The 16,535-nt window shown below is 36.5% G+C and overlaps 1 protein-coding gene across 1 annotated transcript; it reads left to right on the forward strand.

The window, feature by feature from the left end:
* Positions 1-5,118: 5,118 nt before the first annotated feature.
* Positions 5,119-15,691, forward strand: LOC106062518 (putative ankyrin repeat protein RF_0381). The gene is made up of 2 exons (XM_013220797.2): positions 5,119-5,376; positions 10,244-15,691. The coding sequence occupies exon 2, from the start codon at positions 10,821-10,823 to the stop codon at positions 12,840-12,842; it is 2,022 nt and encodes a 673-aa protein (XP_013076251.2). The 5' UTR covers positions 5,119-5,376; positions 10,244-10,820; the 3' UTR covers positions 12,843-15,691.
* Positions 15,692-16,535: the final 844 nt, after the last annotated feature.

A 16,535-nucleotide genomic window follows, 5' to 3' on the forward strand; every position in this document is an offset into this window, starting at 1 on the left:
CTGTTTGTTTGATGTGATCTACTGTTAGTTGGACTGTAGCTTTGCCATGTTCTTCTGTTATATTGTTGTTGATAGGATCTATTATAGTTAGGACTGAAGCTCTGGAAAGTTCTGTTATCTCTTCCATATTTATGGTTTCTATTTACATGTTGCTGTTTTTCTGATGCCATTCTCTTTCTGCACTCTGCTTTGGTGTGACCCAATATGCCACAGAAAAAACATTGTATGCTCTTGGCATATTTAAATTTATTTGTAGATCTTGGATGGTTTTCTGTCACTGTTGCAGCTACATTGTACAATTCCCTTTTGTCAATGGTGATGTTTGGGTGGGAGTCTTTGTATGTTGTTAAGTTTGATATCAATTCAACTTCATTTTTTATTTTTCTCTCCTTTAGGAATGAGAATGCTGCATCTGTAACATTAATTAGCACATTCTCAATGAGAAAGAAATCTAATATCTGTTTGGGGTCATCTAAGTTACAGTTTGCGAGTTGTAGCCACTTTGTCATGTTCTGGCGCATGTCATGTATTGTTCTTTTTAAATCTGCATTCTTGGCTAGTTTTATTTCCCTAAAAAGTTTTCGATAGTGCTCCTCCGTTTTGCCAAAATGTTCAATTAGTCTTTGTTTTACTGTGTTGTAGTCTTTTCTTTGCTCCATAGTTAGTGTGTCGATGATGTTTAGTGGTTCACCTCTTAGGTTAGCTAGAAGTTGTTGAGCCATTTGTGCACTATTCATATTTGCTGTTTGACAGATGTATTCAAATTGAATTATGAAATTTTCTAATGTGTCTTCTTTTGGATCAAAGTTCCTAAATTTGCTATGATACTGATGATGAGATGAAGTTTGACTTGCTGAATTGTCTTTATTTTCTTTTGCTAGCTTGGCCATTTTTTCTTCATGTTCTTTTAATTTTATTTCATGCTGGCGTTCTTTTTCTTTCTCTAAGTTTTCTTGTTCTTTCTCTCTCAGTCTTCTTTCATGTAGCCTTTCTTCCTGTTGCTTGTCTTTTTCTACTCTAATTCTATCTATTTCAATTTTAATGAATGCAGCTCTATCATCTTCTTTTAACTTTAGTTTATCCACTATCTCTATTAGTTTTTCATACTCAGCCATTTTCAAAGATTCAAATTAGTAATATAGTTTATTAATAGATATGTGTGCACTAGGTAGTTGTTAATGAAATATTGTACAATAAATAATTATTATAGCTCAAATAGTAATTGCAGGTAATAGTAGATATATATTTTGTGCGAAACAATTGAGGTTATGAGGTATCTTAAGTTATTCTTGGTACTTTGTCTAGTTCGTAATGTAATACTTTACTGATCAATTATGTGATTATGTATTTTTAGTATCTCCACTTGCAATGTAAAAGTTTATTGCAACAAGTAATTCACAATTATGTGAGCCTTATTAGTCTGATAAATAGTGATCAATGTATCAATAGTATCAAAATAGTTCAATGTGCTCAAAGTATATATTATATACAATCAATCTTGTCACAATCTCAAATCAAAATATATCCCATAGTGTATCAAGTGTGTAGTGTAGTGTTGATAATAATAAAAATAGGTTGAAATAAGAAGTAAAATAAATATATATATTAATAAGTAATTAGACAAACATAAATACACTATAGATACTAAACAGTCTGCTTTAAAGAGACATTACAAGATAGTAGAAATAGTAGACAAAAGAATTACAATGAGTAATAACAATGACGCAAAAGAAAATTCAACAGATGTAAACAAGACAATATCAATACAAGAGTTTAACAATATGATAGATACTTGACGAAATACAAACTTAATACAGCTATACGATCAAGTATTTACTTTATCTAAAGAGTCCCTACCAATACCTGGATGCTTACTTGAAAAAAAATATAAATGCTCAGACTCAATAGATAATTAAATTTAGTCCCTAAAGTCAAATGTATATATAAATACAAATGTAAACAATGAAAAAAATTGTGGTGTAGTTCAAGAGAACTAATCAATACTGATAATACTAAGGGTAATTAAAGTTACTTCCCTTAAATATTCACTTGATGCTTGACTTGTACATAAAGTTCCGGTGATGCTCCACATAAAATATCTCCACGGTACAGTTCATATGTAATCCACTTGCTAAATCCGCAGCACAACGGTACAGTTCATAAGTAATCCACTTGTTAAATCCACAGCACAATGGTACAGTTCATAAGTAATCCACTTGTTAAATCCACAGTACAATGGTACAGTTCATAAGTAATCCACTTGTTAAATTCACAGTACAATGGTACAGTTCATAAGTAATCCACTTGTTAAATCCACAGTACAATGGTACAGTTCATAAGTAATTCACTTGCTAAATCCACAGTACAATGTTACAGTTCATAAGTAATCCACTTGTTAAATCCACAGTACAATGGTACAGTTCATAAGTAATCCACTTGTTAAATCCACAGCACAATGGTACAGTTCATAAGTAATCCACTTGTTAAATCCACAGCACAATGGTACAGTTGCTGAAACAAATATAAATAACTAAAAATGACCTTAGGTAGTGACGACAAGAGAGGTCTAAGAGTGAGAGTGCTCTCTTATTAAATGTGCTGTTAGACAGCGACAATAGGAGTGTGTCATTAGAATTATGACGAGCACTCGATGTAGATGATTCTTGAATATGTCAGCTACTTCGACTGACCATATATCAGCTGTCTTCAAACGATGACTTGAATGACTTGTAGTACTAGATTTTCACCCACACCGGTTGTAGTATCACGGTTGTCTAGTTTCACCCACACAGGTTGTAAGATCAGGGTTGTCTAGTTTCACCCACACAGGTTGTAAGATCAGGGTTGTCTAGTTTCGTCCACGCAGGTTGTCTCAGCATATCATGTTAAAGTGACTTTGAACAATGCTGTCATAAATGCCGTTTTCGGCCGCTTCTGACACCATAAATGTCACTGTGTGATTTTATAATGTTATGGATGTGGCTGTGGTTATCAATGTAGGCGTGGTGGTGACATTGGGTTCTTGTTACAAATCACTGAATAATGAAATGACGCTGGGTGTAGCAGACACAATAAGTTTAATATAACACCACATAGTGAATACACCATACAATTCGACCCAGGAATGGTCAGTATTAATCCAACAGTAATATACGAATATCACAACTTAGTACTTATTCTATAACCAACTACTTTAAACATCTAATTCTACTGCTTATATCTTAAGTGACTCAATACAAGTGCTTGCTACAAGATCTCTATGTGGACTGCCTGCCTTTAACTCTCTGGTTCACCTAAGGTCAAAAGTGTTCACCTTAGTGCAACATGGGTTGTGAATAAGATTCACAATATGGAATTAACATACACAATACAGAATTAGGGTTTCTACTCTATGGCACCAACTTTGAGGTGGTGACATTTTCTGTATAGTGTCCATGTCTCAGATCCATATAAAAGGGTTCAAAGAACCACCGCCAGGTAGACATTGATTTGTTTAGTCAGGCGGAGCGATTTATTCCGCCAAACTTAAGCCTGAAGGCGTCCAAAGGCGCTACTGGCCCTGGCCAGACAGTTATCAATTTCCCTTGAAAGTGAGGTGTCATTTGATACTATACTACCCACTACGTTCCCATCCATTCTCAAGCAGTTTCACATGGGACAAAAAGGCCAGATTAAACACAATGGTGCCCAGTCTGATCACTTCTCAATAGAAAATGGGCTGAATCAAGGCTGTGTACTTGCTCCTACTCTATTCTCTATCTTCTTTGGCGTAATGCTGGGTCAAATGAGGCAGCAATTGCACAAAGGCATCGACATCAGGTTTCGTTCGGACGGCAATGTGTTCAATCTTCAACGTCTACTATCCCATACAAAAACAAAGGAGATGGTCATAATGGAGCTTCTCTATGCCAATGATTTCGCGCTGCAAGCTCACAATGAACATGATCTCCAGAACGCGGTCAACAAATATGCACACGCTGCAGCCTCTTTCGGTTTATCTATAAACCTCGGGAACACAGAAGTCTTGTTCCAGAAGTCACCCAATAAAACCTATTCAGCCCCAAGGGTCATCTTAAACGGACAGCTCCTTAACGTGGTAGACAACTTCACATATCTGGGTAGTGCAGCAATGATAGGACATCAATGATGGTTTTACATACTGATTAATATGATGTCAGCGCTCCTAAGTTATGAGTTTATATACAACATCGTTCAAATGCAAGCACACAGGGGCGGCCTTACCAATGCGCGAGGCCCTTGGCGAGTGTCTGTATCGCGGCCCTGAGCCGTAAGGGTAGACTATATATACCGTACCACATCACGTTAACGGGCTTGCCCGTTACTGACGCTGTAACAATAACAATTCAGTTTGTACGTCTCTAACTTGAGGTCTCATTTTTGTTACAAAACATGTTTGTAAAATGTTGCAAAAAGTTTTACATATTTCGGATGTTCCCTCAGAGTTGAAGATAGTTTACTTCCTAGTCCAAACCTCCCGCAGGACGACGGGGGATGGGAGTGGGCAGGGTTTGAACCCGGGACCATCGATAAATCCAAACGACAATCCAGCGCGCAAACCGCACGACCAGGCAGCCATTCTGTTACAGTTACAGTAGGCTGTTGGCCTACTATTGGCCGCTGAAGTGTATTATATACTGTATTGTAACTGTTCTGCATAAAATATTTTTCTTTCAAGGTAAAAAAAAAGTTATAAAAAAATACTGCTATATCCGCGCGATGTCTATACACAGTAGCCTATAAAACACTTATGCGGAAGCTACAAATCCAAAGTGTTTATTTTGTATATAAACATCGACGTCCATTCGGATTTTATTAGGAAAATGTGTTATCCCCCCCCCCCCCCCAAAGATTTGCGAACAAATGAGATTTAACCGAAAAGCCTAGAACGCTCCCCCACCCCCCTTTTTTTCTGCTCAAGGACAGTTTGTAGAAAGTAGAATGCAACGTTTGTAAGTAGGTCAGACGTCATTTTGTTATAGAGACAGTAGACCAGCCGGATCTAGTCTACAAGGTAAGCAAATGACTACTTTCTTATGACGCTTGGCATGTCATTCTCAAGTGACAAGAGAGGGAAGAGTACAGGTGGGAGCACATGTGTGCCGTGTGCAATCCACAAGTAATAGGAAGTCTATAATTTCTACGTGTGAGCCATTATTCTAGCTAATTTGCCTTGTTTCAAATAAAACTAATACTGAAACTAAAACTGGTGTACCTTCTAAGTATAAACTATAATAACAATAAAATAGATGTGTCTATGAGTTTGGTAAATGTAGATCTGGATTCTATACATCTCCTTAGAGTACCTATGCGACTGTATTAGGAAACGGTTGTACTTCTGCTCTTACATGACAAAAGGTTAGTCAAGTAGAATAGTAGATAGATCAATCTAATTAAGTTTTTGATTAAATGTAAGGACAAGAAAGAGCAAAATTTGACATTTTAAGAAAGGCGAGCTGTCAAGTGAAGTTATTAGAAAGCTTATATCAACTCATTCTATCTGGCCAAAAGTTTGTACGAGTTATTTCTCCCACACCCATTCTTGGATCAATTATTTCTTTTACCTTACAACACAATTATCAAAAGATAAAATTAACCAATTAGTAATTTACTATTTATATCTAATAGGTCATAAATTATTTGTTTGGTATCTCAAAGAAGGGAAACAATTTACACTTGACTGAAGTGGTGGTATAAGCTGCACTAGTCCCCTTTGCAGATTGACGTTCAAGACTTAGTAAACCGAAACATGAAATAAAAACAATTGATACATACAATCTTCTGTGTTCATAGTATAGACAGATATTTCTTACATAAAGTTATTGCACAATACATTTTTTATAAGATGTCTACATAAATATGTGTGCTTGTATTTTTGCCTTTCATTAAAACCTTTACAAAAGAAGGTAGTTTTATTATTTTTAGATCATATAAACGTATTACATATAGGAAACCTAATTTAAACCGGTAATGATTAAAATCACATTAAATAAAATGCATTTGGAATTTCACATGTACTAAGGTAACCAAAGACATAGAAACGAAATTGCTGGAGTTTTATGAATATTTGTCCTGTGTAAAGTGTAAAGTGTAAAGTACATGCTTGACTAATGATGCCAATGTGATTTTTACTTGTCTAACTACTCAATATACAAATCCAACTAACACTATTGCATAACCATTAAAATCGCAACGAAAAAACGGGTCTCGTCTTGTCATTTTGGACTGCACACTACAGTACACTTGGACCAACATGTGTACGATCTGACCAGGTTGTCGAAATCCGTTGGGGGGGGGGGGGGGTGTAACTATTTTAGTGTAAAGATATATATATATAAAGTAAAGTTCCCCTTTCAGACCTTGTGGTCTATAGGGCAGATGATGTTTAAGTTCTGTTTCCTTGGTATACGGTTATCGAGTGTGTCATGTGGCCAGCACAACAATCAAAACAGCCTTTACTTTTCCTCAACTAATGTCAGGTATCCATTATTTAGAGGCGCCCAAAGATCCTAAAATCCCAGGCTTCACCAGGATTTGAACTTGAGACCCATTTTCGGAAGCCAGGCGCTTTACCGCTCAGCCACCGCGCCTCTTAAAGATATCTCACGTAAATTACACTAGTACGTTTATCTGACCAGGATGTTAACATCAGTCGAACACAGTCTATTTACATTTTAGGCTGGGAGGAAGTGGATTAAGATTTTGTTTTTCTAGAGTTGGTTACCCTAATGCTTGTAGATCTGTATAGGCCTAATTGTAGATTTAGACCTTGATCTAAATAATAAGGCTACAAACTTGAATCTATCATACGCTTCGACTTCATCTAGGACAGGGGTTCTCAACCTGTGGGTCGCGAACCCCTTGGGGGTCGATTGACGATTTGCCAGGGGTCACCAAAGACCAACGAAAAATAGTTTGTTTTTGTTTATTCTTCTAGTGTTGTGTGTGTTTGGGGGGGGGGGAGGGAGTGGCGGCAGAGTTGGGGATTGTAAAAAGGGGTCGCCAAGCTTAAAAGGTTGAGAACCGCTGAACTAGGGTTTAAGCTATCAAAATGGTGTACTTGATGTTCCTGAAGTTAGTAAGTTATTGTTTGACGCAAATGAATTCATTAAAACCACTGAATATTGACCTAACACGATTATCAGATTCCCACTGATAAACTAACAGAAAGTAAACAACACTAGTCGACCGGCGGCGTAGCATACGCCGCTATTTTGCAATGCCGGCTTTAGGCCACTGGAACCTATGCGACCACAGGGGGCCCCGCATTTTCATAGGAGCTACGCTAATTCAAGGTGTATAAATTATTAAAATGAAACCATTTTATAACTTAAAACAGATTTCCCGCGCCCTCCTGTCGATTTACCCCAGGAGCTCCTTGAAATCTCCCGAAATTACAAAATATACGACAAAGTCTTTAAAATATACGTGAATATATAGACAAATATTGTCATTTGGAGGGGGTGGGGGCTCATTTAATATGGAAAACGTCAATCCTACGCGCTATAAATAAAAACGGCATTATGCATTAGCCGTAATTGTGTAATCTGATGTAAGAAGCTTCTCGCGCCTCAAACTAATGAAGAATTACTTGAGGTCAACAATTCTCAAAGATAGTTTGAAAGATTTGGAATTCTTTCTTTTGAGCGTGATGTATGTAGGAAACTGAATTATTATGATATACTGTATGACTCAAGACTCGTAAAGTAATTCTGTACGTAGTAAAGGATGAATAAAATGCATAGACGAATTTATTTTCTAATAATACAAACTCTTAAATTTCACTTATATCCGCTTTCCTATCCAAACTTTGCCCGCGAAATCCGTTTGCATTCGAATTCAGGTCGCTGCTTTTAAAAACAAATTATGGTAAAATCCACCCAGATATCTCTTTCTTTCTTCCCCCCCCCCCCACCCCCCTTCAATTTCCCAACTGGTCCAGATAAATGGAAGGATCATTGTTTAATTACCAAGCTAAAGGCATGAAAAAACAAAACCAATTGTTAAAAATATTATTCTTCGCACAGATTTATTGTTGGTTTATATCAATTACAAATGTAATGACCTGACTGATCCAAACTAATTGACACAATGGCAAAGAACTGTTGCTACCCTAAACAAGGCCGGTCCTACAAATTGTGAGGCCCTATGCGAAACGGATTTCGCGGGGGCCAGTCAAGGTATAGATAAGGATAATAAGTGAAAATTAAAATTTCGTAGAAAATAAATTCGTATTTGCATTTTATTCATAGTATACTATACTAAGTACAAAATCGCGATCAAGTTTACTTTACAATTTTACTCTACAGTGTATGGTAGTTCTCCATTACAAGAAAGGCGCTGGTTATGAAGGGAACCGTCGAATGTCAGCTAACTCTCTACGTTCATAAAATGTTACTTAGTTCTACGTTGTCCTGGAAGTAGTCTGTTTACGGTCGACTTCTATTTCGTTCCGTCTCTAAAACCCTAGCCTTGTTTTACTAGTCACATCATTGTCACTTCGTTTAAACTTCCCGTATTTACGAAATAAATAATTAATTCCTTATCGAGCCATACCACTTTATTGTTATTGTTACAGTAGTTACATTGAGGTGGTCAATTGTAGTCAAATCTTAATTTTACTTTTGTTTGGATCAATAAAAATAATCTTGTCTTATCTTATCCCAATTGTTTTAAAGGCTGGATACAGTGTGGAGGGTAGGTTGATAGAGTAAAACGTTAAATCACGTACTAACTCCTCTCTACTTTTAAAAACTACTAAGGATTTAAATTTTTATTTGAAGGGGGCGATCATTATAGAAATATATTGATACTAGACATATGTTACCCGCGACCCGCAGGTCTTTATTTGCGCATTACTGTCGATATATTCACTGAGAGTGTTTGTAAACAATTAAACGAAATAATAATGTAATAAGTAAAGCGAATGTGTCAATGTAAAAATAGTGTGAATGAAGCTAACAGATCAAAATAGCTAATAGGGGAAAATCCATTTTTTTTTAAATGAAAACATTTGCTTTTGAATAATCTAGTGGATTGGATTTAGATGTATGTTAAACGTAGCTAATGATCCTTTCACGTTATTTCTCTTTCGCTAAGAAAATAAAATTAGTTTTGCGAAAATGGTTTACCCGAAGTCGATACATTCTTATCTATTAAAAACGAAAAGAGCGATAGCTTTGATAAATGATTGGGATTATAAAGTGAACAATTAAACGAATTAATTTTTAGTACGCGATTCATTACGGTATTGTCTAATGAAAGAATGTTCGTCAGGAAATCTGTAGTCACAGATATAAGGAACTAATTAATGTAAAAAATGCTTTTGAAACACAAAATTGAAGGTTAATTTTATTATATAATGAAATCAATGGATCTTCTTTTGTATTTTCATGTGTCAAAGTAAATAACTATCTGCGCAAAGTGTATTTCTTAAAATTTGATCTAGGTCTAAATCCTTTCTATCTTTTCTCATGTCAACATTGTAGACATGGCCTAGATCCATAAAATACTATAGCTTTAATAGAGTCGGACAACTTTATTTTTTTTTGAGGGTCTTAAGTTTGTTTTAGGGCTACAATACATACACTACGGTCTAAGTTGGTACCCAAGGAACATTCCTGCCTAGTTTTATCAAGATTGGTCAAGCGGTTTTGATGTCTATAAGTAACATACATCCATACATACATACATACATACATACATACACCTCACATTCTACTTTATAATATAGATATCAAGAAATATTATACAGATTTTAAATTGGCGTAACTGTTTTTTCCAACAAAATGTGCAATTTCTCACTAAAAACTAACGACACTTCCCTTTCCATATTGCCCAAACCTGGTATTAAGTCTTTCTAGGCCGTGGGCGGATATAGTGTATACTGTACTTTCTCTACTGTATGTAGTAGCCTAATGAAACACTACAGGAAGAAATGTTTTGATTCTAGGCTTTATTGTACAAGAATGACAAAACAGTTCACCAATAACACAGTATACACACACAACCCTAACCCTAAGCTGAACTGGACACCAAGACATTTGGACACACAGGAACAGATCAGTTCGCAACACACAACAAAAAAAAAACACATAAATACACAACACTGTACCTGGCTTTTTTACAATATAAATAAGTATATATTTATTGAATTTCACATTGGCATATACATAAAATTAGAAGGACACTTCTTGATAATGCCATTTCGTTATTTTGTTTTCAGCTGATGATCGACATCAGGATGTATAATCTGTTCAGTGAAGACGTTGAAGATCGACACCAGGATGTATAATCTGTTCAGTGAAGACGTTGAAGATCGACACCAGGATGTATAAGCTGTTCAGTGAAGACGTTGAAGATCGACACCAGGATGTATAAGCTGTTCAGTGAAGACGTTGAAGATCGACACCAGGATGTATAAGCTGTTCAGTGAAGACGTTGAAGATCGACACCAGGATGTATAAGCTGTTCAGTGAAGACGTTGAAGATCGACACCAGGATGTATAAGCTGTTCAGTGAAGACGTTGAAGATCGACACCAGGATGTATAAGCTGTTCAGTGAAGACGTTGAAGATCGACACCAGGATATATAAGCTGTTCAGTGAAGACGTTGAAGATCGACATCAGGATGTATAATCTGTTCAGTGAAGACGTTGAAGATCGACACCAGGATGTATAAGCTATTCAGTGAAGACGTTGAAGATCGACACCAGGATGTATAAGCTGTTCAGTGAAGACGTTGAAGATCGACACCAGGATATATAAGCTGTTCAGTGAAGACGTTGAAGATCGACACCAGGATGTATAAGCTGTTCAGTGAAGACGTTGTGGGGTTTACTTTTTATGCCTACAGAACTCCAAATAATGCTGTCAATCAGGTTTTGGATGAGGCAAAGTCAAGAGATCCCAACATTGATAAGGAAGAGATCGACTCAAGGAACTCGAATGGGAACACTGCCCTCATGTTAGCAGTTGAAAAAAGAGATTTGGGAACCTGTCAGTTCCTGCTCGAGCATGGGGCGAATCCTAACGTCTTGCGGTCAAAAGAGGGCGATTGTACTGCCCATAAATTGTACAATACAGAGTTGATCAGATTGCTCATAAGGCATGGAGCATTATTCTCATGCAGCGAAGGCCTAGAGGCTTTGGGGAGAGCTGTTTCATGTAGCATGTACGAGGAGATCATTGCAGGGGAAAACAAACGATCGCAGACTGAAACTGAAGAAGAGTTTGAAACAGATTTAATTGTTGCCAACCATCATGGTAGAGATGACCTCGTGACCAAACTCATACAAAACAAAGTATCTTTAGGGTTAACCATTTTGCACACGCGCTCACCAGATTTGTTAAAAAAACTGATCTCAGCAGGCGCTGATATCAACTTCACAGATACTTATGGCAGCACCGCTCTTCATAAAGCTGCCTTATTCGGTCGATTCGATATTGTACAACTTTTAGTTGAAGGAAAGGCTCATTTAGACCCAGTAGATCTGGACGGAAATACACCCCTTCTTCTTTCGATACCAACCTCTAATGTTATAATCACTAAAGGTTGTTGTCTCCTACTTAGATCAGTTGACAAAACGAATTATAAACAAATAATTTCATATCTGATTGAAAAAAATTGCAATATCAACTGCGCCAATTCAAAAGGAGAGACTCCTTTATTTAAACTAGTAAAATCTGGTTTCTTGGAACAAATCAAAGAGGTTATTGCGAAAGGTGCAGATATTAATTTTGTAACATCCTCTGGAGACAACGCTTTACACTTGGCTATAAGGGAAAACAAAATTGAGATAGTTGAATGTCTTAAGGAAAACAAAGTTGATGTTAATATCTTGACCACTAATGGTGTTTCCCCTCTAATGTTGGCACTTCAAATAGGTAATGACTATGTTGCTACTTTGTTGATTAATGCAGGTGCAGATGTGAACTGTAAAGATGATCTAGGACAGAGCGCCTTAATTAAAGCAATTTCAGGGATTTACAAATGGGCCAGTTGTGAAAGTGAAAAACAAAAATACTTTAAAATAGCAGAAGCTTTAATAAAAGCAGGGGCCGAAGTGAACTGCACTGACTCCATTCCAGCATTGATTCTCTGCTTAGAAAATGAAAACTTTGACTTGGTCAAACTTCTCATTGACCGAGGTTGTAATGTCAATGTTAGAAACAAAAAGATGTTGACAGCTTTAATGATCTCTGTTGACAAGAATCAGAAAGATATCGTTGAGAGGCTATTGCAGGCAGGAGCGGATGTCAATGACACAGACTCTGAAGGAAACACGGCTCTTATGAGAGCTGTGGTGAAAGAAACAAAAGACTATCAAACGAGAGGACACTACCAAGTAATTGTTCCAGTGCAAAAATATCTTGAGGACTCTGACGCATTGTCAATAGTACATCTCTTACTTAAATATAACGCTGGGGTCAACGTTTTCAACAAATATAAAGAATCAGCTCTAACCATTGCTATGAAAAGACCCACTGGAGACGTAGCCAAACTACTTATTCAGAACGGAGCTGATGTTAACATTTATGCATCACCCTGTGAAGCGCCTTTGTTGATAGCGGCAGCTAAATTTGACTGTGCTGTTGTACAAGAAATTATGAATTCTGTAAAAGAAGTCGATCTCGTAGATAAGAACGGAAACACAGCGTTGATGATCTTCTTAAAACATTCACGCGGATATTGGAAGGCAGATGAATGCTTCAGACTGGTCAGCTCTTTCGTAGAGCGCAATGCTAAGATTGATCACGTCAATAAGCAGAAAGAATCTCCGCAACATTGTGAAATATCTTCTCCATCATGGTGCAAATGCTAACCATTTTGATGGTGATGGTAATCCAGTGTTATTTAGTGCAGTGAAGATAAATAATGAAGATGTTGTAGCAATGCTTATAGACCACGGAGCCGATGTAAGAGCATTGGGTTACAGGGCTAGAACGGCTCTAGTGGTCAGCTTGTTAAGCCATGAACCTAAAAGTTTTCCATTCGAAAATGTTACAGAGGAGGGCCCTCTTTTTAAAATAATTCGACTGCTAGTTGAAAGCGGGGCTGATGTTAACACACGAAGTGAAGACAATGAAACACCAATCCTTCTTGCAGCCTACTTAAACCAATTAGCTGTAGTGAAATATCTTTTGGGAAAAGGGGCTGATGCTAACGATGAAGGACTCTGCCAAAGCTTGATAAGTTCTTTCAAAAAGACGGAAAAATCAAAAGAAAGGGAAGTTAAGCAATTCTCAAATAACAGCATGCAGACCCCACCCTCTTTACATTCATATAGCACAAGCTACATGCCAACGATTCTGGAACAAAAAATAATATACCTCTCACCTAAACGAAATCACACACCATTACAAGTTGCGTTGATAATGGAACACGAAGAAATGGTGTACTTTGTCCTAGAGACAGGTGCAGACATTTATGTACGTGATTCACAGGGGAATGAAGCTCTTCATTACGCAGCGAGCTGCGCCAACAAAAAAATACTGGGTTATTTTGTAAACAAATTTCATGCAGATGATGCTGGCCACTGCAAAAGTATTAAGAAAATGAAACTTAATTTTAATTTAGACACAAGAAATCAAAAAAATGAAACTGCTCTATTCATCGCTGTGAAACGTAATAGGCAATCGAACGTGAAAATACTAATAAAAGCCGGAAGTGATTTGAACGCAAAATCCTGTTCCTGTCAAACACCATTAGCCTTGGCTTTGTTTTGTGGTTTTGATGAGATAGCTCTTTTGTTGATGCAACATGGCAGTGACTTAAACAATATTAATAAGCATTGCAATAATGCGTTTCAGTTATCTGTACAACACAGATGTCTCTTATCATTTCACTGGTTAATGGCTGCTGGTATCAATATTTTTGAAAGAAATCATGTTGGAGGTACAGTTTTGCATTATTCAACAACCGTGGAAATAGCAAAGTCTTTGCTGACTGCAGGGCTACCTATAAACGGTAGAGACAGATTTGGCAGATCACCGCTGCACGTAGCAGTTTTAAACGGAAATGTGGATCTGGCAATTTATCTTCTGGATAACGGAGCCATGGTGAATTCACAAACGTCTTTCGGAAATACGCCCCTGCTACTAGCAACTAAGTTTTGTAAAATACCCTTGATAAGAATATTGCGAAACTACAACGCAGACGTCAATATGCAGAACAAACTCGGTTATTCCCCTTTGCTTGTAGTCTCAAAGCAAATATTCCATGGGGATTGTAAGGAAGACACATTGTTTGAAGAAATTTTTGCTTTTCAGCCAAATTTAGATTTACAAGATAATCTTGGGCGAACTGCTCTGATGTTTTTAGCAGGGAACCTAAGGTGGGAATTTCGTAAACTCACATCAAGTGGAGCTGATGTAAACATCAAAGACAAACAGAAAAGGTCAGCTTTAATCTACTTTTTAATGACCAAGTCTGAGATCAAGGACTTTAACAAATTTATATATTTTAGCCTCCCTTGTCGTGAAGATGCATCTTTTAGAGTAAGAAGCCAAACAAATTTAGATCTGTGTCTCGATACAAAATACAAATATTTATTGGAACAGTTCGCCTATAGCAAAAAATTGGACGAAACCAATGCCCCTCTCAGCATAGAAAATTTGAGTCTTTTTCTGTGCAACGGTTTCGCCTACAACCTTGAAGAATGTTATTTCAAACATTGCAATGTGGAAACATTTTTAAAAAATGATCATCTTGGTGCGATACAAATATTAATTGCTACTTGTTACCTATCGAGTAAGGACCTTAGAACAATATTGTCATACAACAGAAATACTTACGGGTTTGTGAGTCATGATATGCACAGTCTTCTCACGGAAGCCAGTCAAAATCCTTGGCCTTTGGCTAAACTAGCATTCGTTGCAGTTTCTAGCCAGATAGTCCAGAAAGGGAAAAACATTTGGAACAGTCTTTTATTCCAGAGACTATTCAGGAAATGTTCAAGTTTCAAACTAAGCTAGCAAGGTTGCCAGTGAATTTGTGGGAGAGCATTCCATTATGTTTTGACCCAACTCAATATGAGCAACGTCCAATTCCCAGGCCTTTGCTTTATTATTGGCCTATTGGTGAGAATTTTGTAAAAACTCAAATGGCTAATGACTAGCAATGAGATTATGTAATTTGTATTGTAAACATTTGTTTAATAACCGAAAATAATAATTCAGAAGAAAAAAGAGTGAACAATTTCAGAGTTATTAACTTACGAAAAAAGTAACTTTTCATAGCTAGACTGTCATGTGTGGATTTAATGTTTAGATTTTCTTGTCATCTTCCTCTAGATTGGTCGGTAGTCTTACATTAACATTGTTGTAACTGCTTTGCACAGGCTCTTGTAGTGCGCAACAGCTCACCATTTAGATAAGCCTGGGTTGTAGGTTCTAGAAGTTATCAAGAAAGTGTTTGTAAGGTTGGTTCCCATTCGTTGACCTTTCTTTTATTTCATAAATGTAACAAGTCTTGACAAAAGCTGAAGGTTTGATAATGACACCATCTATGAAACTTATAATGAAAATGAAAAAAAAGAGGCTTTGACAGTTGATCCTGCACGCAATGACTTGAGGACCTGATTAACCAATACTTGACATTTGTCAGGACTTTGATTATTTAATTGTTTTTATTAAGTTGTCTAGGCATTAAAAATGTTATTTTGACTTGCAATATGCGTGTTTGTTATAACTAATTATAATTTCTTTGTAGTTAAATAAATATATCAGTCCTAAGGTTCAGCCCAACAGACACACCACACACACCCAGTTGTATGTAAATTAATAAACGAGGTGTATGATGATTTAAAATTAAACTATACATTTAATACAATGAAATGGCTCATGATTAATGAAAATGAAAAGTAGATACACATACATATAGCATGATGTGAAATTAATAACTCAAGTACAGTTCAATTAAATACTTAAATAGCATTTCAAACAAAAAAAAAACACCTTATGATATGATGTCCAATAATATTGATCTCAACAATACTTCATTTCAAGACAAAGATTCTGCAACAGGTTCAGTTCATTTTACTTAAAAATGTTAAGGATAACACAAGTATCTTCTAACCAAGGACGACAAAGATAACAAAGTTCAGGGTAGCACCAAAAATCACAATATATCACCAAGATTGAACACTGAAACCTGAAACTCTATAGAAAGACAAATAGCATAGACTCTTCTAATCAAATTACAAATACGACCGAATCCATATTAAAATAACTTAACAATGTGAAATAAAACTCACACTAAACAGAGGTCAAATAATCCTTTAAGAATATAACCAACGCTATTGCTAAGGTTGTCCAGTAACGTAAAACACAATGAAAATTCAGGAACTCAAAAGATACAGCTTGCCTCTGTAGCGCAAGATGGCGTGAATGTACCAAAGGTACAAGAAGAAAAAATGGACCTCATTTAAAAAAAACAACAACACGTCGAGGCGACAAGGGAAAAAAATACTACACGAATTAAAATAGCACAAATGACGTCATCACCTATTGAAGAA

The sequence above is a fragment of the Biomphalaria glabrata genome, chromosome 11 (assembly GCF_947242115.1).
Source record: "Biomphalaria glabrata chromosome 11, xgBioGlab47.1, whole genome shotgun sequence".
NCBI lineage: Eukaryota > Metazoa > Mollusca > Gastropoda > Planorbidae > Biomphalaria > Biomphalaria glabrata.

Excerpts from the sequence above, each read along its gene's own strand:
- LOC106062518 (XM_013220797.2), top strand. The coding sequence starts at position 10,821 with ATGTATAAGCTGTTCAGTGAAGACGTTGTGGGGTTTACTTTTTATGCC.